Source organism: Pipistrellus hanaki (assembly GCF_964339955.1).
Source record: "Pipistrellus hanaki genome assembly, chromosome: 1".
Lineage (NCBI taxonomy): Eukaryota > Metazoa > Chordata > Mammalia > Chiroptera > Vespertilionidae > Pipistrellus > Pipistrellus hanaki.
The window spans coordinates 86,858,078-86,884,142 of NC_140503.1; the positions used below are offsets into that span (position 1 = coordinate 86,858,078).

A 26,065-nucleotide genomic window follows, 5' to 3' on the forward strand; every position below is an offset into this window, starting at 1 on the left:
TTAACCACCACACTACTGTCTGTTCCTACGAGTTTGTTTGTTCATTGGTTGCTTTCTGTTTTATATCTCACATATGACTGAAATCATATAGTTCTTGTCCTTTTCCATCTGACTTATTTTACATAGCATGATACTCTTAAGTCCATCTGTGTTGTCATAAATGGTAGTGTTTCACCTTTCTTATGGCTGCATAGCATTCCATTGTATATATGTGCCACATCTTCTTTATTCATTCATCCATTGAAGGACACTTGGGTTGTTTCCATGTCTTGATTACTGTGAATAATGCTGCAATGAACATAGGGATACACACACTGAGTGGCCAGACCTGTGTGTGTGTGTGTGTGTGTGTGTGTGTGTGTGTGTGTGTATTAGAGGCCCGTTGCATGAAGAGATTCATGCACTAGGCCTTCCTTCCCTTGGATTCCAGCACCAGTTTTCCTCTGGCACCTGGGACCTAGGCCTTCACTTGGCCACAGACTGCTATCTTCGTCTTTGCTGCAGACTCTGTAGTCTGTAGTCTTATCCTCACTGCAGCACTCCATTCCTGTAGATCCCTTTGCCCCCCACCCTCCCTATCATAGCAGGCATCCTGCCCCACCTGGCCACTCTGCTCCTGGAGCAGCTGGGCAGCTGCCATCTTTGGCCTTCTAATTTGCATACTTACTCTGATTGGCTGTGGGTGTAGTGGAGGTACAGTCAATTTACATGTTTGTCTATTATTAGGTAATATATATGTGTGTGTGTGTTGTATGTGCGCACGAGTGTGTGTATACATGAGCGTGTGTGTGTGTGTGTGTGTGTGTGTGTGTGTGTGTGTATATATATATATATATATATATATATATATATATATATATATTACCTATATACTTTAGAGGCCCAGTGCATGAATTCATGCATGGATGGGGTCTGGCCAGCCTGGGAAGTTGGCCGGTCTGCCTGGTCAAACTCCTAGTTGAGGGGACAATTTGCATATTAGCCTTTTATTATATATTATAGGATATACATTGAGTGGCCATATTATGCATTCGGAGATCATAATAATCTCGCCACTCAGTGTATATCTTTATGAATGAGTATTTTCAAAATTTTCAGGCAGGTACCCAGAGGAATTGCTGGGTCATATGGTAGTTCTAGTGTTAATTTTTTGAGGAACCTCCATAATGTTTTCCATAGAGGCTGAACCAATTTACATTCCCACCAGCAGTGTACAAACGTTCCCTTTTCTCCACATCCTCAACAACATTTGTTGTTTCTTGTCTTATTGGTAATAGCCATTCGAACCCATGTGAGGTGGTACCTCATTGTGATTTTAATTTGCATTTCTCTTATATCTAGTGAAGTTGACCATCTCCTCACATGTCTCTTGGCCATTTGCATGTCTTCTTGGGAGAAATGTATGTTCAGGTCCTTTGCCCACTTTTAATTGGATTTTTTTTTATTGCTGTTGTTGAGTTGTATGAGTTTTTTGTATGTTTTAGATATTAGCCCATTATCAGAGGTGATGTTCACAAATATATTTTCGCATGCTATTGGTTGACTTTTTGTTTTGTTGATGCTTTCTTTTGCTGTGCATCTTTTTAGTTTGATGTAGTCCAATTCATTCATTTATTTTTTTTAAATCCTCACCTGAGGATATTTTTCCATTGATTTTTTGAGAGAATGGAAAGGAAGGGGAGAGTCAGAGAGAGAGAGAAACATCAATGTGAGAGAAACTCATTGATTGGTTGCCTCCTGAGTTATGTGCACTTGACCAGATCGAACCCAGGATCCTTCAATTTATGAGCTGACTGACACTGTATCCACTGAGCCAAAATGGCTAGGGCCCCATTCATTTATTTTTGCTTTAACTTCTCTTGCTTTTGGGGTCAAGTTCACAAAAGCTTCCCAGAGACCAAGATCCACAAGTTTAATGCTTATGTTTTCTTCTATTATTTTATTATGTCAGATCTTATATTTAAGCCTTCAGTCCATTTTGAGTTAATATTTGTGTATGGTGTCAAACAGTGTCATTTCATTCTTTTGCATATGCAGGGCCACCTGTCTTAATTCAGTAGCAGAAAAGCCAGTATCTGGGTTTGAAAAATATCTCCTAAAGAGAATTACAGCCGAGTCAGGCCCTGGATGTGGCCGTGTGGACAAGTCATCAGTCCCTGCGAAGTAAACAGGAGCGCGCTCACAGCTCGTAAATCTCCAGCACATTCCCCAGCAGGGCGGGTGGCAGAGCCCTTTGGGGTTTCCAGCCAGTGGTCACCATGCCAGGAAAACACACAACCATCAGGAGGAAAAGTGGAGCCTAGTCCTTAGTTGCCCTTTGTAGGAGAAGGACTGGCGACTAAACCCCAAATACTTGGAACCCATGACCGTGAAAGGCCCCAGTAAAATGGACATCAGATCAGAAGGGGTCAGGCCAACAGTGCTGGTGGAGAGAGAGCAGGGTGGAGCAGGCCAACATTGGCTCTGGGCCAGCTTTCCTACAGGCTTCCCCCTCCTTTGTGGATCCCAGTGGTCCATGGTCCAGCCTACCCAGTCTCAGTACTTCACTATACGCACTGAGATCTGATGGGACTGCCTTGAGCTCACCCTGGATGAGTTCAGAGGTCACAGGGTAAAATGGAAGTTTTTACTTAGCTAATGACCTACTCCTGTTCCCTGGGGCAATAGCAGTGACCCGAGGCCTGGAGCTTAGAAAGCCAATCAGTGGCTCAGAGCACCTCACTCAGCAGTGAACTTGGCCCCCATCCCCAATGGTAGCACATCTGTGAACTGCTGGGTTTGGAGGAGGAGGCTAGATCATAAACCCTTTCATACTTCCTCTTTCATACTTCCTCTTTCATAATTCAAGATACCCTGGAGGCTGAGTACACACACATTGGAAGGCCAGTGGGCAGATCTTTACAAAACCCTGAGATTCCAGTGAGCATGAACAGCACCAATCCCTCTGAAGGGAATTCCCACATCAGCAAGTCTAACGGGCCTGTTTCCTGCCTGCTGTGTTCATGGGAGGGAATCCCAGCCCAGGATGACTGGCCAGATAGTGACTGAGATGCCCAAGGAAGCTTTGTGCAAAAATTCAGAGGCATTAGAGGCAGAAGATGTCTTTCAGAGGCTGTGACTGAGATTCAGAAAGGACCATGAATCAGTAAGCTCACTCACTCATCTATGATGCTGATTCTCTAGGATCCTAACAAACTAAAACAGCTTCCTTCTCACTTTACTTGCAGTCTTTTTCTCCACTGCACCACGGAAAGTGCTGAACACTGAATGAGAGCTGTGTTTCAGTATTCCTCCCCTTCGTAGGTCTATAAAAGCATTGTGGGTTAGAATCAGTATTCTTTGGCCTAGTGATTCCCAGTCTTCTATATCATAAACAATGAAAATTATATTTGCAAAACTCCCTGGGTGAGATGTAGATTCACCCACAGAGGCTCAGAACTTAGATGGAAATGCCACAGAATGGGACAAGTCCAGTTCCTGTCAGTGAGGTCACATGCATACAATCCTATATAATAAAAGGCTAATATGCAAATTGTCCACTCGGTAGTTCGATCATTTGCTATGACGTGCGCTGACCACAAGGGGGCGTCATGGAACATGGCAAGTGACCAGCGGTGGTGGAAGGGTGCTGAGGGAGTGAGGGAAGGAGGAGGTGGGGAGCCAGGGAACTTGATCAGCCCTGATTGCCAGCCAGGCCTAGGGACCCTACCTGTGCACAAATTTTGTGCACTGGGCCTCTAGTTGAGTAATCCTATCTAATGAAGAGGGAATATGCTAACTGACTCCCCCACACTCAAAGATGGCAGTGCCCACAGCCAATAAGGACAGAATATGCTATTTGACTACCCTGCCCTCAAAGATGGTGGTACCCACAGCCAATAAGGAGGGAATATGCTAATTGACTGTCCCACCTTCAAAGATGGCAGTGCCCACAGCCAATAAGGAGGGAATATGCTAATTGACTACCCTGCCCTCAAAAATGGTGGTACCCACAGCCAATAAGGAGGGAATATGCTAATTGACTGCCATGCTCTCAAAGGTGGCAGTGCCGACAGCCACAAAATGGCAGCACCCATTCCCCTCAGCCCTGCTGGGGTGCTTGCCTCTGGAGTTCCCCAGTCTCCTCAGCCCCCCAGCCACCCAGGGGTGGCCCGAGGCACAGGCAAGTCTCAAATGGCAGCTTCCCAGATGCCCAGGGCTGCCCAAGGCTCAGGTAACCAGGGCTGGCCGAGGCTTGCGCTGCCAGCAATGGCAGCATCAGAGGTGTGATGGGGTGTTGCCTTCCTCTGATTGCCTGGGTCACCTGCCCCTGAGGGCTCCTGGACTGTGAGAGGGGGCAGGCCAGGCTGAGGGACCCCCTCCTGCAATGCATGAATTTTCATGCACCAGGCCTCTAGTAATAATATATAAGAGAGAGCAGTGGGATGCAATGAGAAAGTCTCTTATTTATTTATTTTTTTGGACAACTGGTGATTAAAATATCTTCAAATTAACTTATTTAAAAAGTTATTAAACTTCTATACTCCAGCCATTTTCTACTATAACAGTAAGATTTTTGTTATGGACATTGAAAAACATTGGGATAAATGCAGCAGGCTGCCTATAGCTGAATGGATTGGCTGGGGACTTGGGGCTTCTCCAGGCCAAGAGGATCAAAAATCTCTGAGCCTGTAGTCAGTACTTGTCTGTTGGAGGGCTCTGCCATGGTCAGATGAGATATGGAGTAAAGCAGAGTTAGAGATTTATGTAATCTAGGACCAATGTGCAGTGGCACATATGTTAATGAGCATTACATCAAAGGGAAACATAATATGCTGCATTTCTGAACTTTTCTTGACCAGAAGAATCCCTTTGTCCCCATGCAAGCATCTCATGAGATGAGCATTATGTAGACCCAAGTTGGGCAATACTTTGTAGTGGATTTATCTGGAGATACAAAGGTATTTCTCTGTAACTGAACTTAACCAAGAACTTTTCTTTCCATGATGGTAGGAAGAGACCCAACGCAGTGCAGTCTTTCCTGGTTTTCATAATGGTCAGTTCACAATTCATGCTTTGGCTGTCTAAGAACTGACCCCTTCTTCCCTTCTCTCTGCAGACTCTGAAATGTGATCCCATCTCCTAAGTTTACCTATGTATTCTGTAACCGGGCATCACACCCCTAAAATTCACTGTCCTTTCTCATCTCCATCATGACCTGCAACCTTTGTGGGGTTTGGGACAGGCCTCTACAAACTAATCCAGTCCGGGGTGTAAGGAGAGTTTAGAAAATAAAAGCACTAGCCAGTTTCTGATCTTCCCAGAACAACTGGTCAAAACTGATTTTCTTCTTGGGAAACAGGACTTCACAAGGATCATGGGGAACCTAGCACCCACTTTCCAATGGCAGCTCCTGCTTCTCCATTTGTTGCCCATTTAAAAGTCATTGAACTTATTTCTGTTTCAACCTGCATCCCTCCTCCATTAATTAAATGCTTACTGTGTGTTAGGTGTTGGATGCAAAGATGAAAAGGTAGAGTCCTTGTAAAGGTATGCTTATGGTCTAGGAAAGAGTGAGACTTGCTAATGAGCACGATGCAATAAATTTGACAGAGGAATCAGGGGTTAGTTCACATGGCCCTGCCTGGAGGAATCAGGGAACTCTTCAAAGAGGAAGTGACCTTTGAACTAAGATTTGGAGGATAAATAGAATTTCATGAGTTAGATTAAAGTGTGAGGATTGTGAGTTGGTAGAGATTTTCTAAGTAGGACCTAACTACATATGCAAAGGTGTAGCCAGTTGAGAGAGTCAGGGAGTAGCAATTTGATCAGGAAAGTTCAAACTCAGAATGAATAATAATATAATAAAAGCTCCATTTATTGTTCACTCTATGCCAAGGTCAAATGCAGTACCTATGCCATCTGACTTAATCTTCAAAGCAAATGGGGCAGAGTCATTATCATCTCTGTTGTGTAAATGAGGAGACTGAGCTAAGGTAGCTTCACTGACTTATGCAGGGCCTCACTGGCAGATAATGGGGGAGCCAGGAAGGGGTCCCATTGCCTGATTCTGAAGTTTTGCCCATGTTTCGACTCCAGATGCTAGATAGCCTCCTGCTTGCTGAGGCCAAGTGGTGGGAGGGGCGCTTTGGGGTCAGTGCCTGGGAGGGGGGAGAGCACTCCCACCCCAGCTCCCTCCTGACTCCCTGCTTGACCCCAGTCCCCGCTCTCCTGTTCTCACTCCCCTCACTTTCCAGCCAAGCCTGTCTGGGCACTCTCCCCCTTCTTCCGGGCTCCTGGCCCAGGGAGACAACTCTAACCTTTGGGTGGAGTAGAGCAGTGTTTCCCAACCTTCTCTCATGATGAGAATCACTTAACTAGTGCTCTAACACAGATGTTATATACAGAGCACTAAGTTAGGTATGCAATTTTACCTATATGTTCTCAAAAATTCTAGTTTAGCACTTCTTAGTTGGGATTCAGGAATCTGTGTTTTAACAACTCCACCAGGTGATTCTCATCATGAGAGAAGGTTGGGAAACACTGCTGTAGAGAACCAGCTACCAAGTCAAATACAGTCGCAGGTTTCTCTAGAGTCCTTAGGAGAACTGCCTTGCTGTCACTTCTGTGGTTTGGAAGCTTTTTCAGTAGCTCTGGGTGTTATCCAGCCTGGTGGGGCTGAATCCATCAGGAAACCATTCTGCACTACGTGACCCTGCCGCCACCTTCTCACACATCTGTCTGAGGGCTGAAGACAATGGCGTGGAGCACGTGGTCTGAGGTCTGGGAGCTTTCCACCAACCCTGAACATCCCAAATCTCACAGAGAATGAAGGAATGTTGGTGTCTGTCCTCGGCCCAGAAAACAGCGTAATGTAACCTTTACAGGACTGACAAAGGGCAGGTCTAGAGTCATCAATCCCCTGATCTTCACACTGAGCACTGGTCTTCGTGAGTCGTGCACATTTGATGGTTCTAGAAAGCTCATCTTTCCAGTTGCTGGGGAAGCATTTTCGAAACAGTTGCTAGTCATTTTGGGAAGAGCTGTTTTGTTCATCTCTATCCCGAGGCTTGAAATTGGCAGCAGTCTGTTGAGATGGAGTCAAAAGGATCCTTGCTGACAGGGATTGTTGAGAACTTGATCTAAGACCTGGCAACCGAAAGCAGTAATCACAGATTAGAGTAGAGTGGAGTGGAGAAGGTGAGGTGGGCGCTGAGGGTCCTGGGAGCCTCTGGTGCCAGGTGTTTTCCCTGTCCCTTTACCCTCCTTCCACCCTTTGACTCTTCCCCTCCAAATCCATCCAGTTGCTGCCTTGGCATCTCCACTTGCTTTAAGCCCCTCTCAAGGTTAGGGTTTAGGATTTTTTTCCCCTCTGTAAAGTGCCAGATAGTAAACATTTTAAGCTTTTTGGACTAGATTGTTTTTCAAATACTCAACTCTGCCATGTGGCATGGAAGTAGCCATGACAGCATATAAACAAATGGATGTGGCTGTGTTCCAATAAAATTTTATTTGTAAAAGCAGGTATTGGGCTGCACTTTGCCATAGTTGACTACCCGTGCTTTAGATTTTAATTCTCTCCTTTTACCTCCCTTCTCTTTTTTGAATCCAGTAATGGGAACAAGTGTTTAAAAAGGCAAGCTCTTTTGTCTATGATGTTGCTTTTGGACTCTCTTCCACTTATTTTTAACGTTTCAGAAAGTACACTTTGTCTTGCCTTTATAGGTGATGATTTAAGTTGAAAGCATTCGTGAAGGCAATAATCCTTTAGAGCATTTAGGAGGTTTGCTGTTGTGAAATAGTAATTGTTACTATACATTCTGTTTAGCTAGGTACAGAGATTTCCAGTATATTGCAGAATAATTCAGGAAAACTTTCTGCAACACACAGTGCCAGGCAAGGAATAATAAATGCTTCTCGCTGGAACGAATAAACATATGAAAGCTGAAAATGTTAAGAAATGATTTCTTTACAAATCATTTGAGACAACTGTAAATGGCCCCTTTACCTTTCATGATGTTGACTGTGCAAGTTTCCTGGGCAGACCAGAGAACACACAGGAAACTTTGAGGTAAAGGTACAGGTGAGACACCTTCTATGTCCTCCCCCCCCCCCCAAAAAAAAAAAAAGCCACACAAATCACCCAGCTTCACTGATGTAAAAACACCCATCTCAGCACCCTTCCCATTGGCTCGTGGTCATAAAGAGAGAGGAAGATTAATAACTGGGGTCGAGTCCTGCAGCTCATGGTGGCTGACTCAGCCTCCCCAGCTTCCCAGGCAGTGCTCATGGGAAGTGTACAAGCATAAGTCTAGCAAAAAGTCACCTGAGGTGCCAAAGGGAACACGGGAGAATGAAAATCCAATGATGGCACGATTCTAATTTTGCTTAAAATATTATCTCCACTCCTAAATAACAATCCAAGGAAGAATATATTAAAATGTCAACAGTACCTCTGTGTAATAGAATTAGGTGATTTTAATTGTCCTTTTCTTGTTCCATAATTAAAACGATTTTTTATAATGAATATGTTTTCTTTTTAAAAAATTTCTTTATTGATTACAATGTTACATATGTGTCCTTATTCCCCCATTACACCCCCTATCCCCCTCATGGCCTCACCCCCCTGTTGTCTGTGTTCATTGGTTAGGCTTATATGCATGCATACAAGTCCTTTGGTAGATCTCTCCTCCTTACCCTCACCATCCCCTATCTTCCCTCTGAGGTTTAATGGTCTGATCCATGCTTCTCTGTCTTTGGATCTATTTTTGTTCATCAGTTTATGTTGTTCATTATATTCTGTAAGTGAGTGAGATCATGTGATATTTATCTTTCCCTACCTGGCTTATTTCACTTAGCCTAATGCTCTCCAGTTCCATCCATGCTGTTGTAAATGGTAAGAACTTCCTTTTTACCACAGTGTAGTATTCTATTGTGTAGATGTACCACAGTTTTTTAATCCACTCATCTGCTGTTGAACATTTAGGCTGTTTCCAAATCTTAGCTATTTTAAATTGTGCTGCTATGAATATAGGGGTGCATATGTTCTTTCTGATTGGTGTTTCTAGTTTCTTGGGATATATTCCTAGAAGTGGGATCACTGGGTCAAATGGGAATTCCATTTTTAGTTTTTTGAGGAAACCCCATACTGTTCTCCACAGTGGCTACACCAGTCTGCATTCCCACCAGCAGTGCACGAGGGTTTCTTTTTCTCCGCATCCTTGTCAGCACTTGTCGTTTGTTGATTTGGTGATGCTAGCCCTTCTGACAGGTGTGAGATGGTACTACATTGTGATTTTGATTTGCATCTCTCAGATGATTAGTGACTTTGAACATATTTTCATATGCCTCTTGGCCTTCCTTCTGTATTCTTTGGAAAAGACTCTATATCTGTTGCCCATTTTTTGATTGGGTTGTTTTCTTCCTTTTGTTAAGTTGTATGAATTCCCTGTGAATGTTGGAGATTGAGCCCTTATATGTGTTAACATTGACAAGTATGTTCTCCCAAGCAGGATACTTTTCTGTTGTTTTGTTGATGGTTTTCTTTGATGTGCAAAAGCTTTGTATTTTGATGTAGTCCCATTTGTTTATTTTCTCCTTAGTTTCCATTGCCCTACAAGCTGTATCAGTGAAGAAATTGCTTCGGCATATGTCTGAGATTTTGCTGACTCTGGATTCCTCTAATATTTTTATGGTTTCCCAATCTTATGTTTAAGTCCTTTAACCATTTTGAGTTTATTTTTGTGTATGGTGTAAGTTGGAGATCTAGTTTAATTTTTTTGCATGTATCTGTCCAATTTTCACACCATTTATTGAAGAGACTGTCTTGACTCCATTGTATGTTCATGCCTCCTTTGTCAAGTATTATTGAGCATAGTGGCCTATGTTGATTTCTGGGTTCTCCATTCTATTCCATTGATCTATTTGTCTGTTCTTGTGCCAGTACCAGGCTGTTTTGAGAACCATGGATTTCTAATACAGCTTGATATCTGGTATTGAGATCCCATCTACTTTGTACTCTGAATATGCATTGCTTATATAGTTTCAAAATATGTTATTTAAAAAAGATAAGGGATGGGTATCCCAATCTACCTTTCTTCTTACTGAGAATAAAAGGACAGGCTCCCCTATGACAATCTTCAGTATCCAAACACTCCTGCAGCAAGCACTCTGTCAGGCACAGGCATGGAGCTTTACAGGGAAAAACAGACTTGTCACAGGCGAATGCTGGGGGTGCTCAGACATCTGACAGACAATCAGCACTGGTGTGACTGGGGCCTGAGGAAGGGCTGTGCATTAGGAATCTTGCTTTGGGCCCCTGATGGGATCATTTGTTTCTCTTGTGTTCCTTTCCAAAGAAAATGTGGCAGTACCTGTTTCAGCTTGGCCTGGCCTCCCCCCTCCTCTTCTCAGTTTATTAAAAGGTACAACAAAGCTAAATAAGCAAATGCTGCCTTGACTATATATAATATATGTTTTCTAAAGAGATTGATGCCATTTGGAAAGTATTCCAGAGAAAGCACAGTTTCTTAAAGAAACACACCTATTTGAAAGTACAGCTCTTATGTGGAAATTTCTGCTTTCTTGATGAAAAAGAGTTTTCTTTTGAGGCAATGGTCAGGATTCAGGGGGTGCTCATTGAGATACTGTCGGTAGTGACTTCATCTTATTATGGGATTACCCTCTATTCCTAGGGCCTAGGGTTTCCCTACTTGTGACAGCCCACTTTTCTGTGGAGTTGAAGACCTTGGGCTCACTTAAGGGTCCTTGGTCACTGGACAAGTTACTAAGAGTCCTTCTGTGTCTTTCTGCTGCTATTAAAACTTTATCCCTACCAAAGAGAGACTGTGGGGATTGAGAATGACAAATTTCACTCAGATCTTTAGTTGTTAAAGCCAACTCAAGTTAATAACTACACTATCCTCACTCCCCCAACCCCCAACTCTCACACTGACACACTTCCAAGTTGACCCTTGAACAACATGGGTTTGAACTACACAGGCCCACTGATAGTATATGCAGATTAAAAAACAAAAACTACCTGTACTATTTTCAACCTGTGTCTTGGAAACTGTGGATGTGAAGGGCCCACTGTGTGCATTGTTCAACACCATTTTATACAGGGGACTTGGCATCCCTGGATTTTGGTATCTGAGAGGGGTCCTTGAACCAATCCCCCAGAGACACCAACAGACAACTAAGTTTTAGGGGAATCAAAAGTTATGTTCACATTTTTAACTGCACAGGGGTCGGTACCCCTAACCCTTACATTGTTCAAGGGTGTCTCCTGTTCCCTTTCTTTCTGATGGGGCTCATTTTGGCCAAAAGAGAACTATGCTGCACTTGTGGTCTCCCCTAGAACAGGGGCAACCCCAAGAGGCCAAAGCTCCTTAGTAAATGACAGGTATTTTTGGAACATTTAACTTGATTCAGATTTTGTATTTTATCCCTAAAATGGCCAGGGAACAAGGCTACAAAGAGCAAGGTGGAGTTGGCCTTCAGTGAGTGCACGCCCCATGCTGTGTGGTGCTTGATATGTGTCATATGGACATGTACAGGGGCCCTGTGGACACGGGAGCAGGAAAGGTGGTGCACTCCTGGAGACCCCGTGGAAAGTGTCACGTAAGGGCCCACAGATGGCTACAGCATTGCCAGACAGAGGCGAGGGAGACAGGCCTCCAGGAGGAAGGATGAGTGTGGCGGGGCCCAGAGATGAAAAGAACAGGATTGCTGGGGACAGCCAGGAGCCAGTTGCTTTGGGCATAAAGTGGATGAACAGAGGGATGAAAAATGAGAGTGGAGATCTAGGCCACGTCTAATCACAAAGGGTTTTAAAAGATGCCATAATAATGACTAACATTTATTATTTATACATTTAACACTTACTGTATTTTAGTCTATTTAGACATCAGCCCAGGGCTGCCATAACAGAATTCCACAGTTTAGATGGCTTATAAATGGGATTTATTTTTTCATAGTGCTAGAGCCCCAACATCCAGGTGCCAAGAAAACACTAAGGGCTTTCTTCCAGGTCTCAGACTTCTTTTTTAAAATATATTTTTACTGATTTCAGACAGGATGGGAGAGGGAGATAGAGAGAGATAGAAACATCAAGAGAGAGCCGAAACCGGTTTGGCTCAGTGGTTGAGCGTCGGTCTGCGGACTGAAAGGTCCCAGGTTCGATTCCGGTCAAGGGCATGTACCTTGGTTGCGGGCACATCCCGGGTGGGGGATGTGCAAGAGGCAGCTGGTTGATGTTACTCTCTCATCGATGTTTCTAGCTCTCTATCTCTCTCCCTTCCTCTCTGTAAAAAATTAATAAAATATATTTAAAAAAATAAAAAAATAAAATAACATTGAAATCTTAAAAAAAAAAAAAAATCAAGAGAGAGAGAATTGTTGACCTGCTGCCTCCTGCATGCCCCCTACTGGGGATTGAGCCTGAAACTCGGGCATGTGCCCTGACCAGAAATCCAACTGTGACCTCCTAGTTCAACCACTGAGTCACCCTGGCTGAGTAGGTATCAGACTTATTTTCTTTATGTGGCAGAAGGGGTGAGGGAACTCTGTGGGGTCTTTTTTTTTTTTTTTATAAGGACATTAATCTCACTCATGAGGGTTGTGCCCCGAAGACCTAATCACATCTCAAAGGCCCTGCCTCCAAATACCATCACATCAGACATTAGGATTTCAACATATGAATTTTGGTGAGAGAGATTCAGATAGCAGCATAGGGTATGGTTCTCAGCACAAGGTATGGTACTGAGTACTTTACAAGCAAAGCATATTAAATCTTTGAAACACTCCGTAAGAGAGGACCATGATTCTCCCATTGCACACATGAGGGCAGTGAGTGCTGCAGGCTGGGTCCTCAGGGAAGCAGACTGAACTGAGTAGTGTGCAGGAAGTTTTTGTCTTCTATTGAGTATGCCTGGGTTCAACACCTGAGGGGGGAAGGGAAAAAGAGAGAAAAGCAGGACTGAGCAGCGGGAGAAGCTAGACTGCAATGCAGTTTCACCAAAGGCCCTGGCCTACCTCACGTGTGCTCGAGGCTGGGAGGGCCCTTCAGAAATGATCCGGGCTGGGAGGAGGGCCCTGGCTTTCATATCCTTGGTTAAGCAGTCATTGATGTGGGCACCCTGGGAAGGGGGAATGAATATGGGAATGAGGCAGCTCTCCTAAGTTAGGGCAGTTTCTGGAGAGAGACTCAGCTGAGGGCTGTCAGCATGCCAGGAAGCTGGGGAAACACCTTTCCTCCCTCAGGGGGTCTGGCAGGTGCAGCAGAGATCTCATTCTCATGAGCTTGAGAAGCTAGCCAAGGTGACACTGCTCCTCAGTGGAAGAAGCAGGACTCAAACTAAGGCAGGTGACACTTCTCCATTTTACTGTATTGCTGGGTATATGTTGGGGATCTATGGATATTTCTAAGCAGAGGTAACTTGCAGCTCAAGCCTTACTTTAGAAAACTTATTCTTTTTTTTATGGGAAAAGTTATAAAATTTTATTAAGGAATACAAGAGATTTTCCTAAACTATACAAATTCAATGAAATACCAAAAATCCTAAAATTATTAAGAAAAAATACAGAGATGCAAAAGAGTATAACAAAAGAGAGGCCTAATCCATCAAGTATTTCAAATTCAAACTCAAATTTTTTTTTAAAGAGTGGTTTTAGGATAATGGCAAACAAATCGGTCAGAATATAGCCCAGGAACAGATTCATTTCTACATGGGAATTTGCCATTCAATAGTGGCTGTGTCAGAAATCTTGTGTGGAAAGATAATTGACGGCATACACAGTAGTGTTTGGGAAATTGGCTAAAATGTTTGGAAAAATTAAGATACAACTAGATTCCGACCTAGGATATAAACACAGAAACTGTCAAGTTTAAAGAGAGAGATAGTAGCCATGCAGCTGGTAAAGCCAGGATCAGTCCCTGAGTTTTATGTGAATATCTGTGTCCCAGATTCTCTTTTAATCAAGAGAAACTTTCATCCCTTTGGAGAAAGGCTATAACATCCCTTTTACCCTGAGCTCACTTAATCATTTCACCTATGTCCCAGACCTAGGAATAATTAAAAAAAACACTCTAGGTGACTAGCATGGATGCCTTAACATCTACATATCAGTTTCTATGTTTTACACATTGGTGAGATCTCAAATGATTACAGTCCTAATAACCGTGGTATTACGGTTTTCTGTACACAAAAGACTGGAAGCAGCAAATTAAAATTAGAGCATAGCGAATGAAGTGAAGTGCAGGCTGAGTGAGATTTACAATGAGAATTGATGGTAGTTAGAATAGCTGTAACACTTTACAGTTATTTAGTTGTATAAATTTTGTTTCTAGCAAAAACAGTGATTGAAATCTTAGAGAAATGGTCCTCAAGCCTAGCTGCTTATTAAATTACCGAGAAGCCCCTTAAAAAAAGTGATGCCCAAGCCTCCATCTCAGATATTCCTGTTTCACTGGTCTGGGGTGGGGTGCAGGCACAAGTATTTCATATACATTTCCTATGTGATTCTAATGAGCAGCCTGGGGTAGGGAGTGGGGATCCACTAGCATAGTGGTAGGTAAACTCATTAGTCAACAGAGCCAAATATCAGTACAATGATTGTAATTTCTTTTGAGAGCCAATTTTTAAAACTTAAACTTCTAGCTCCACTTCTTCAAAATAGACTCACCCAAGCCATGACATTTTGTGGAAGAGCCACACTCAAGGGGCCAAAGAGCTGCATGCAGCTCATGAGCCGCAATTTGCCGACCATGGCACTAGCTTAATGGTTTGGGGCCAGTGGTGAGCCCAGACCTATAGGTGCTTTTGCAGGCCCTTATAGCTCACCATGATAAGGAATGATGGCACTTTCATATAGAAACAGCCACTTGATTTATCATCAGGTAGCCAGCAGACTAATAAACAAAGCACTGGAAGGCAGATACAACTCCAAAGTGAGGCTGAGTAGCTATAGGGCCCTATAAATGGGTGGATGCCCTGGCTAAGACCTTCCCCACAGAGCATATTACCATCTGATCTTGCTCCCAGTGGCTATCTGGATCTTTGTTGTCCAGAGATAAGCTATTAGGCTAATTTTCACTTTCACATTTCAAAAGACCACAAATTATTTTCTGGATGCCTTCTGAGGGTGACTTTCTTCCCCTCCTGGTACTCCTATTATGTGACTATTGTTACATTTCACAGTATCCCACAGTTCCCTTAAGGCTTAAGCTGTTCTATTTTTTAATTTTTTTGCTTTTGTTTTTGTTTTGTTCTCTGAGTGATTTTTTCCCTAGCCTGTCTTCTAATTCACTGATCCAACCATTGGCTTTCCCTAATCTGCTGTGTATTCCTTCCAATATGTTCTTAAAAATTTTTTTTTTTTTTAAATTGATTTCAGAGTGGAAGGGAAAGGGAGAGATAGAAACATCAATGATGAAAGAGAATCATTGATTGGCTTCCTTCTGCACACCCCACACTGGGGATCAAGCCTGAAACTTGGGCATGTGCCCTGACTAGGAATTGAACCATGACCTCCTTAGTTCATAGATCAATGCCGGCTGGGCCCAATATGTTCTTTTTTAGTGCTGCCAATTTCTGACTTGTCTTTTTTCATAGTTAATATACCTTTCCTCATGCTGTTGAGCATTTTTTCCATCATTATTCTGAACTCTATATCTGATAAATTTTATATTTTCATTTCATTTAGTTCATCTTCTGAAGAATTCTCTTGTTCTTTCATTTCAGGCTTTTTTGTTTCTTTCCCCATTTTGCTGCCTATTTGGGTTTATGTCTGTGTATTAGATAGATCTGCTATCACTCCCAATGTCTAATGCTGGACAATGCCAGATGATGTTTCTGACTGGCCTTGAGTACCCTGTTTGGAGCTGTCAGCAATCCACAGCTTGTGGCTCCCCCTGCTGGGATAGATATCTTTAGAAAGGACCAGGGTCTGCTTTTCCTAGCCTGGCCCTGAATTAGACCGGGCAAAGATTCAAAGCCTCCAAAGATCTGCTTCTGCCTGCAGTATTATTGTTATTCAGTCTTGATTAGCCTCAGGATATCAACCACATGGTCATGTGAGAGTTTTTCCAACAGGATAGGCAACTGCTTCTGCCTACAGGCCGACTATTATTCTCAGTCACTTAATGGGCCTTAGAAAGTTCATAGGGTGGGGCAAGGAGTTTTCAATAGGGTAGTTCAATTCCTCCTCCCCCTCCCCCCACAGCAAAAGCTACCTGGATGGTAGAGGTCTGCTGGAGAAAGATGTCCTTTGCAGCAGTGTTTGCCAAACATTCGGACTTCATGGACCACCACTGCTCTGCAGTAGGAGAGAATGGCTCAGCACAGGAAATGTGGTGCCTGCCTTCTGAGATCTAACCCTAGAGCCCCCAACCCTCACAAAGCTCCAGTCCATTCTGCTCTCCCTCTGACAGAACCCAAGGAGAATGGCTGCACATGAAATTTTGTGTGTTGCCCTTAAGAGTGTGCCTGCATTTCCAGTCATCTTTCCCTGGGAGACAGCACCCCTGCTGCTTTTCTGGACTGCGGAGCCCAGCTTGATATTTAAGCCCCAGAGTTTTCAGTAGAACCCAACCTCCCCACTTCCCCAACACATACAGCTGAGATATCTCTCTGGAACTTCAGCTACTGTCTGTGGGAGCTCAGCCAGCCCTTTTGTGCCTCTGCACTTTCTACTAGTCTCTATGCAGTCTCCACTTTCCATCCTTGCTCCAGCTAGTTTTCAGTTAATTATTCAGGATGGTCTTTCTGTATTTTAATCATAGATGATGCAATATGAACATTCCTCTTTATCAATGAAAACCTTTTTGTGTTGGGGGTCCATGTTTTCAAATTTTTTAAGGAGCTTCCTGAGGACTGCAAAAGCTTCTGCTAAGCCCTCCACTGTGAGTTCTCTTGAGGGTTCTTTCTTTCCTTTTCTTGCAGTTTCCTTTTCTCATGCCTCTTCTTCAGCAATGCTTTCCTTTTCCCCATGGGTCAGTTCCTCAGGAACCAGCTCTAGGAGCTCCTCAATGTCATCCTCACCCACAGCTTTGATTTTTGCAGGCACCTCATCCTTGGAAAATCCTTTGAAGTCCTGGATGAACCCCTTGAGTATTTTCCCAATGCCATCATACATTCTTTGGTCACATTATTCCAAGCCCAAGCAAGGGTGCTAATTCAGTCATCGATATTATAATCCTTCCAGAATTGCATCAGTGTCTTCCTCAGTTGCAGCAGTGACCTTGGTAAAGGTTTTCCTCAGGTGTTGTAGGCTTTGAAAGCTGATCCATTGTTGGATCAAAGAGGTGCTGTGTTTGAAGGTAGAAACACCAGTTTGATGTTGGGATGAAGATCAGTAAAAGGTGGGTGTCTGGGGGCAGTATCCACAATAAAGAAAACTTTGAAAGGTATGCTATTCCCCTCATAATACTTTTCCATTTTGCTGGCATAACAACTCAGGAAGGCATCTTGGAAGAGAAGCTGGGTCATCCAAGACTTCTTAGTGTGCGTGTTTATTGATATGTTCGAAAGCCCTGGGGTTCTCACTTTGCCAGATCACAGAGGGTTTTAATCTGGGGCCTACAACATTGCCCCATAGTGCTGAGTGGGGTAACTGGTTAAAAACTGTTTTTCTACTTTCTATAGTCCTATGGGATCTGCAAGCATGAGCCCCACTAGGTACCAGAACCAAGTGATCAAGGAGGGTCCCCTGGGTACAGCCACAACCACTGGGACATCAAATGTGTGCCCAGGCTCCTCTCTGGGTGGTACCAGTCACCTGGAGCAAGGCAGAGGCTTGAGCCCAGTGTTTGGAGGAGTTTGCAGTAGGCCTCTACATGTGAACTTAAAGCTGTAGCCCAAGAGGCTTCTAATTAAGATAAGCAAGTAGGCCTTTCACAGGAAGGCTAGGTGCTTTTCAGTCTGCTGCCTCTGTGCTGGGTTCTGGGGTGGGCGGTCCATGTGAGAGCCCTGTAAGAACTGTTTCTCAGCTCACTGTAGCCTGGTGGACACAAGCCCCACTGGCTTTCTTTGGGGAGTCATGAGGGGTGTCCGTGTGCTGGAGTCAGTGCTATGGGTGATGTTAGGTCTGGGTGGCTGGGCACTGGGGCTGACCTGGGCCAGTTTCCTGGAGCTCACCTGTCTCTCCCTCTGTGGTGTCTATCTCCCCAGCTCATGTGCTCCTCGGTGCAGAAGGCCCTGTTTGAGGAGGAGGACCATGTCAAGAAACTGCAGCAGAAGGTGGCCACACTGGAGAAGCGGAACAGGCAGCTCCGGGACCGGGTGAAGAAGGTCAAGCGGTCTCTGAGGCAGGCGCGGAAGAACGGCCGCCACCTGGAACTGGTGAACCAGAAGCTCAATGAGAAGCTGGCAGCCACAGCGGGAGCCCTCCCGCACATCAATGCCTTCAGGCAGGAGCCTGCAGGCAGTACCTACCTGCGGGGATAACGGGATAGCGGGGACCCCACGGGACCTCAGCCACACTGCTGGGTGCATTGCCTCTCTCCAGGGAATGGAGGGTGATGCTGGTGTTGGACATACACACATTTCAGATCCTGTAGAAGACGTTTTTACTATGCACTTGGTAGTGTCTAGCTGGTTTAAAGGGAAGTCTTGTTGCCCCTACCTGGCCTGGTCCCAGACACAGTGCTTCGAAGTCCATAGGTGGCAGCATCCTGGAGTGCTTGCCTAAGGCCTGTCCTCAGCTTCTGGGAGAACATTTTAAATTCTCTAGATGTATGAGACATCAGGGAGCTTGGGCTTATTTCCAAAGAGAAGGTAGTATGGTTGTAGCTCTGAGCTACAGAACAACTACTAGTTCTGAGGAGTGATCTGAATCACATCATGGAACCATCTGGTGTCTCATTTTCTGATCTTTGGAAGAGGATGCTGGCCTTGCTAAGCACTCAAGGATGCCTGTATGTAACATGTACAGGGTGTCCCTCCTCCGGCCAGCATCTTCTCACAGCTGAGGCACATTAGACTTAACGAGCTCAGCACAGGTAGGGGAACTGAGTTGGGCAGTAAGTCATTAAAAAGAGAAATTATATCCAATTTCCAGTACCAGCACTAATCAAGAGATACATGGCCTTTAGGGGCCTGTCAGGTTTCATCACACTGCATTCTGAAGTTGGAAAACCCAAAGTTATATTTTAGCCTCTTCTAAATTTTAACTTCTGTTGGCTCCGTAATTTCTTTCAGCTTTTCCAAATTCAAGGTGAGCTGTCTTCTTTAAAGACACTTCCTTATGTATTGGGGTCAGATGACCTTACCTTATTCCCATCCAGGTTCCCAAAGGGCTTGTTCCAGGTGCTCCAATCTCTTGCTTCTTTATGCAAACACTCCCCACCCACCAGGACAGGGTAATGTTTGTACATTTGTGCACCTATAGTAACTGCACCTGTATACAATCAAAACACTCACCCTCTTGGGATAGAAAGCTTTAAAGACAGTCCTACAAGTAAAAAGTAGAAGGTTCACTATACCTGCCATTTGAGCTCTTGACTTAGGCACATTCAGTCAAGTCCCAGTTGTGTTAGTGAGAGGTCAGTTGAGGGTCCTCTCCTGATTATCCTCTATTGCTGGACCTCCAATCCACGTTTCCCTCCCCCAGTTTTCTAGAGAGAAGCTTCTGGCCTTTCACTGGGGGGGTCAGCTGCCCATAAACCACCCATGACAGTACAGGGCCTGATTACTGTCTTCGACATTGGCAATGGCAGTTACTGTAAGATTTCAGTCCTACTGGCAACCAGTCTCAGGGGTGGACTTTGTGCCACTTGGGTCTTGGTGGCAGGCTCCTGCCTCAGGGACATATGACCTGGACTGAATCGCATTGGAATTTTTTGCTCAAGAGTATTTCATTTTCAAGCTTCTGCCAGCACTTTATTAGCTGTATATTTCCTAGTGGGGTACGAGAGAAGGTGCATCTTCTAGATTAGTCTTCCTGGGGACATTTCCTTAGGGTGGTTTTGCTTTCACAGTAGGGAATGACAAGCCTAAAGGTGATTTGCAGTCAGTGTTTGCAGAACTGTGGAAGCTGGGTCTCTACAGCTGCAGTACGTTCTCCTTTTTCAATAAATATGAGCAATATTTCAGTCATAAAAGTAAAGCAAGTGTTCCTTTTGGGTCAGGGAGATATCAAGATTTGCCCTGGAAAGGCAATTTAGATCTTCGAGGGGGTGGGGATGGGTGAGTGGGGGGGAGGGAGTTGAAGGGAGGGCATGTGTAACACCTGGGGCATTTAGGACACCGAGCTCACGCCTCCTTTGCTTTCGCTGTTGAGATGTGGCCTAACCCTGCCTCTCTTGGGGTTTCCATCTCTCAGTACACCTGCAGAAAAGCAGAGCTTTGCTAGCCTGCTCCTCAGAAGGGATGGCAGCTTCATTAATCAAAGTCATCAAAAGCATACCTACATCAGTTGCCAAAGGGGACTCCCTGGGTCCCTGTTATCTGCTGTGTTATCTTAACCATAGTCCTTGCCAGCTGATCATTGTATTAGTAGGATTTTTAAAAAATAGAGAAAAGAATCCAAGCACACCACTACAGAAAATCATCAAATCAAAAAAGGAGAGCAAATAACTTCTTCTATTTGGTTTGTTGTCTTTTTGTTGACAGTTTCTTTTGCTGTGCAGAAGCTTTTTAGTTTGATGTAATCCCATTCATTTATTTTTGCTTTTGCTTCCCTTGCCTTTGTGGTCAAATTCATAAAAGTTCCTCTAGGACCAAAGTCCATACGTTTAATGACTATGTTTTCTTCTGAGTAGTGATTGCTTCAGGTCTTATGTTCAGGTCTTTAATCCATTTTGAGTACTCACACTACTCAACAACAACAAAATAAAACAATCTAATTAAAAAATGGGCAGAGAACTTGAATAGACACTTTTCCAAGGAAGACATAAAGAAATGGCCAACAGACCTATAAAAAGATGTTCAACATCACTAGTTATTAGGGAAATGAAAATCAAAACCACAATGAGATACAATTTCACACTCATTAGAATGACTATTATAAAAAAGACAAGAAATAAGAAGTGTTGGAGAAAAGGGAACTTATTACACCTTGGTGGGAATGTAAATTAGTGCAGGCACCATGGAAGACAGTATGAAGGTTTCTCAAAAATTAAGAATAGATCTACCATATTATCCACCAATCAATATCTTGGAAATTTGCTGCTCAAATATGAAAAAAAACACCTTATTTGTAAATATATATGTGTCCTTATATTCAATTCAATATTATTTACAATAGCCAACACGTGAAATAATCTGTGTCCATTGTGGATGACTGGATAAAGAAAATGTGATATATACATATGTGTGTATACACAATACATGTGTGTGTGTGTGTGTGTGTGTGTGTGCATAATGCAATACTACTCAGCTATAACGAAGATGAGATATGGATGGATTTTAAGAATATTATGCTAAATGAAATGTCAGATGGAAAATGTAAGACAAAAATCATATATCACTCATAATTTCAGGTGTATAAGATTCTTGAAATCTGTTTCATGCTTCTATGCCTCTGATTCTGTTTTAATCATCAGTTGATTTTGTTCATTAGATTTCTTGTTCATTTTGATTTTTAGATTTGATTGTTCGATAGATTATGTAAAATATAAACAAAAAGTACCAAATAATAAAATAAACAAAAGCAGACTCTTAACTACAAACAAGAGGAGGGAGGTTACAAGAAGAGAAAGGGGGAGGAGCAAAGTAGGTGAAGGGAATAAAGTATATGGTAATAGGAAAAAACTAGACTTTGAGTGGGGGCACATAATATTAGTAAAATACACCGATGTTGAATAATAATCTTGTACACATGAACATTTAAAAAAATCTTTATTGTTGAGAGTATTATAGCTGTCCTCCTTCCCCCACCCATTGCCCCCTCTATCTGGTTCCTGTCCCACCACAGGCCTTTACCACCCTACTGTCTATGTCCAAGGGTAATATCTTTGGTTAATCTCTTCCCACTTCCTTGCCCCATTCCCTCTGAGATTCCTCAGGCTGTTCCATGCTTCCATGCCTCTGATTCTGTTGTATTCACCAGTTTATTTTGTTCATTAGATTTCTTGTTCATTTTGATTTTTAAATTCAATTGATAAATATGTATTTGTTGCCATTTTATTGTTCATATTTTCTAAATCTCTTCTTTATGTTCTTTTTAAAAAATATATATTTTATTGATTTTGTACAGAGAGGAAGGGAGAGAGATAGAGAGTTAGAAACATCGATGAGAGGGAGTCATCGATCAGCTGCCTCTTGCACACCCCCTACTGGGGATCTGCCCGCAACCAAGGTACATGCCCTTGACCGGAATCGAACCCGGGATCCTTCAGTCCCCAAGCCGACGCTCTATCCATTGAGCCAAACCGGTCCCGGCTCTTCTTTATGTTCTTAAATAATAACCTTCAACATTCATATAATAGTGGTTTGGTGGTGATGAACTCCTTTAACTTTTTATTGTTTGTGAAGCTCTTTATTGGGCACTCAATTCTGAATGAGAGCTTTTCTGTGTAGAGTAATCTGGGTTGTATGTCCTTATATTCATTACTTTGAATATTTCTTGCCACTCCCTTCTGGCATGCAAAGTTTCTTTTGAGAAATCAGCTGACAGTCATAAGGATACTCCCTTGTAAGTAACTAATTGCTTTTCTCTTGCTGCTTTTAAGATTCTTTCTTCATCTTTAACATTTGGCATTTTAATTATGATGTGTCTTGGTGGGCCTCTTTGGGTTCCTCTTGTTTGCAACTCTCTATGCTTTCCAAACTTGTAAGTCTATTTCTTTCACCAGGTAGGGGAAGTTTTCTGTAATTATTTCTTCAAATAGGTTTTCAATATCTTTCTCTCTCTCTCCTTCTGGAACCCCCATAATGCAAATGTTTGGATTCTTGAAGTTATCCCAGGGGCTCCTTACAGTATCCTCATATGTTTTTATTCTTTTTGCTTTTTGCTCTTTAGATTGGGTTCTTTTTGCTTCCTCATATTCCAAATCATTGATTTGATTCTCCAAATCCTCTACTTTACTATTGAATCCCTGTAAACTTTTCTTTATTTCAGTTAGTGTATGCTTAATTTCTGACTGGTCCCTTTTCATGTCTTTCCAGTCTCACTAAGGTTCTTAAAAGTCTCATCAAGATCCTTGAGTAACCTTATAACCATTGTTTTGAACTCTGTGTCCAGGAGTTTGCTTGCTTCCATTTCTTTCATTTGTGACATGTTTCTTTGTCTCCACATTTTGGTTGCTTCTCTGTATTTGAGTGGTTCTCAACTTTTCTAATGCCGTGACCCTTTAATACAGTTCCTCATGTTGTGGTGACCCCAATCATAAATTTATTTTTGTTGCTACTTCATAACTGTAATTTACTGTTATGAATCATAATATAAATATCTGTGTTTATTTTGTTGCTACTTCATAACTGTAATTTACTGTTATGAATCATAATGTAAATATCTGTGTTTTCCGATGGTCTTAGGTGACCCTGCTAGTGGTTCTCAACCTGTGGGAACCTGGTTGAGAACCACTGCTGTAGAGCCTAAGATCATTGGAAAACACAGATATTTATATTATGATTCATAACAGTAAATTACAGTTATGAAGTAGCAACGAAAATAATTTTATGGTTGGGGGTCACCACAACATGAGTAACTGTATTAAAGGGTCGTGGCATTAGAAAGGTTGAGAACCACTCAAGGCTTCAAAGTTTCAATTATAGAAGGTAAACAAATCCAAACAGAAATGGCTGCAGCAGCAGAGAGAGCAGGAGGCTGGCTCCGCCCCAGGCTACAAAGTTTCAATTGTAGAAGGTAAATAAATTCCAGATACCAGGGCCTCTGCTTGGGTCACCGGGGTGTGTGGCTGGCCTGCAAACCACCACAGGCCCCTCGCCCAGGCCACCCCATGCCCCAAGGAACCAACTTCCAACAAAGAGTCTATAAGAGTCCATTAAGAGCATATAGAAATCCATGGTAAAAGGGACGCTGAGGATTCCACAGGCCAACTTCTACCATGCTCCAATCCCTTCTTTTGCTCTCTCAGTTCTTGTTGCTACAGTAGAATGCCATAGTTTAGGTGGCTTAAACAGCAAACATTTATTTTTCCCAAATCTGGAACTGGGAAGTTCAAGAACAACGAGTCCGCAGATTTGGTGTCTGGGAGAGCCCTTTCCTGGTCTACAGATGGCTGTTACTTCCCTGTATTCTCTCAGGAAGGAGAGCAGAGAGCAGAAGCAGCCCTCTGTGTCTCTTCTAAGAGCACTAATCCCATTCATGAGGGCTACGTCCTCATGACCTAATCACTTCCCAAATGCCCCATTTCCAAACCCATCACACTTGGGATTGGAATTTCAACAAAGAATTTGGGGGGGGGGGGGGGACACATACATTCAGTCTATAATACTCTCTCTCTGATGGCTCAGGAACCCATGAGGGACTTCCAAAGATGGAAAGAACAGCTTGAGCTGAAGGCCATCATGTGAGAGGCAAACAATGATGGCCTGAGTTTTATTCTTGTTCCTTGGAAATTTTTTCTCTATGATGTGAAAATGATTTAGCTTCTCTGTATAATTTCCCATCAGTAAATTTAAAGTCAACCAATCTATTTATTGATCATCTTTATATCTATACTAGAGACCCAATGCATGAAATTCATGCAAGGGGCTCAACCCTTGCAGCTGTGGTGGCTGCCCTTGGCCCTTGCAGCCCTGACTTTGTCTGGAAGATCTTTTGGCTGTCTGGTCTAATTAGCACATTATGCTTTTATTATTATAGATTTGCTTTCCGACACAGCCCCTGAAAATAGAATTGATCTTTCTAAAAGTCAGAAGGACTAATTTTTTTTTTTTATAGTTGCTCAAGTGCTGGACCTTTTGCACTTGTTATTTGTAGGCAGGGTTTAAAACTCACTTTCTTTGTTCAGTTAGATTTTACTTTGGATCCCTCGAGGAAGTCTCATTACTTAGAGTTAATAACTCAGACTCAAGTGTTTAGTTTGGAAGAAGGAGGCTATTGCAAATCTCTGGGTTACCCAATCTAAGGCCAAGTGGAAAGTTTTTCTAAGCATCCACTGGAGGGAGAACCAGCATAGCCCTTCCGCGGCTCTTCTCCAGGTACCCTGACAATGTCCCAGAGGCACAAGCCTTTCAGATCTACCCAGTTCGCCTGCTTGCCAAGAACTACACACCCTGGGACTTCAGAGACAAAAGAAATACATCAGTCTGAAATATTTCTTTTTAAATTTCCATAATTTTTTCTTTTGATCATAAGCATCAGTGATGATGGGTAGAGTATTTGTCCCGCCATCACAGAATTTCCATCCCACCCATCATTGAGGCTGTCCTCCCCACCTATACACCATGATGGATAGCACTTCGGTGGCATGCAGCTGGGTCATTATGGGGTGGGAGGCATTGAGGGTGGGGAAGCTGCCACTGGCTTTCAGCTCAGGAAGAGCAGGAATGAATAGGATTGTCCCATAGTCTAATTCCCATCCCACAGAAACTATTTCTGCTTTAAAAGCCCTCTGTCAGCCATGTTAACACGTTTTCAATCCATGCCATTGATCACTTGTTGATTTTACTTTTGCACTGGGATTCTCAAGGGTTGGATTCTTGTTCTTTAATTTTTGAAGGATGGTGGTGGTAAAAATGATCATTATAATCCTCAGAGCAGAACACACAGACCGGAGCTGTACAGCATTTCACAAAGAACTATCACATCTCCAAGGAAAGGCTCTGATCTCAGCTCATGTTTACTGTGTTGGCATCGGACACCAAGTGCCAACAAGCCAACAGGTTATACACATCAGGCGCTTCCCACTTACTGGTTCTCAAATAATGAAATGTCAGCAAGGTTTTGGCTGGGAGGCTCACCAGTGCCTCTTTCCTGGCAACTCAGGCTGCAAAGATGTAAGCCCTTCCTTTCCCTTCCGAAATACTGTGACTGATAATAGACAGATGTTACTAGAACATCACACTAACTGTTTAGTGAGGAAGAGACAGTTTCTTTCATCAGACTAAAAAGAGACATAAACAGTATTTCAAAAGGAAAAATTCTAACATCTCCCTGCATATGTCATGATTTATCT

At 43.1% G+C, this 26,065-nt stretch overlaps 1 protein-coding gene and 1 pseudogene across 2 annotated transcripts in view; one reads left to right on the forward strand and one right to left on the reverse strand.

The window, feature by feature from the left end:
• LOC311612133 (ankyrin repeat family A protein 2-like) overlaps positions 1 to 17,115 on the reverse strand; it is a 69,530-nt pseudogene extending 52,415 nt beyond the window's left edge. The window contains exon 1 of the transcript in view: positions 16,939 to 17,115. The product of the transcript in view is annotated as an ankyrin repeat family A protein 2-like (transcript). The remainder of the gene's footprint in view (positions 1 to 16,938) is intronic.
• The window catches only part of CCDC3 (coiled-coil domain containing 3), a 100,500-nt gene extending 80,369 nt beyond the window's left edge, over positions 1 to 20,131 (forward strand). The window contains exon 3 of the mRNA XM_084898929.1: positions 18,150 to 20,131. Coding sequence (XP_084755055.1) covers positions 18,150 to 18,425 — 276 coding nt within the window. The 3' untranslated portion in view covers positions 18,426 to 20,131. The remainder of the gene's footprint in view (positions 1 to 18,149) is intronic.
• The last annotated feature ends 5,934 nt before the right edge of the window (positions 20,132 to 26,065 follow it).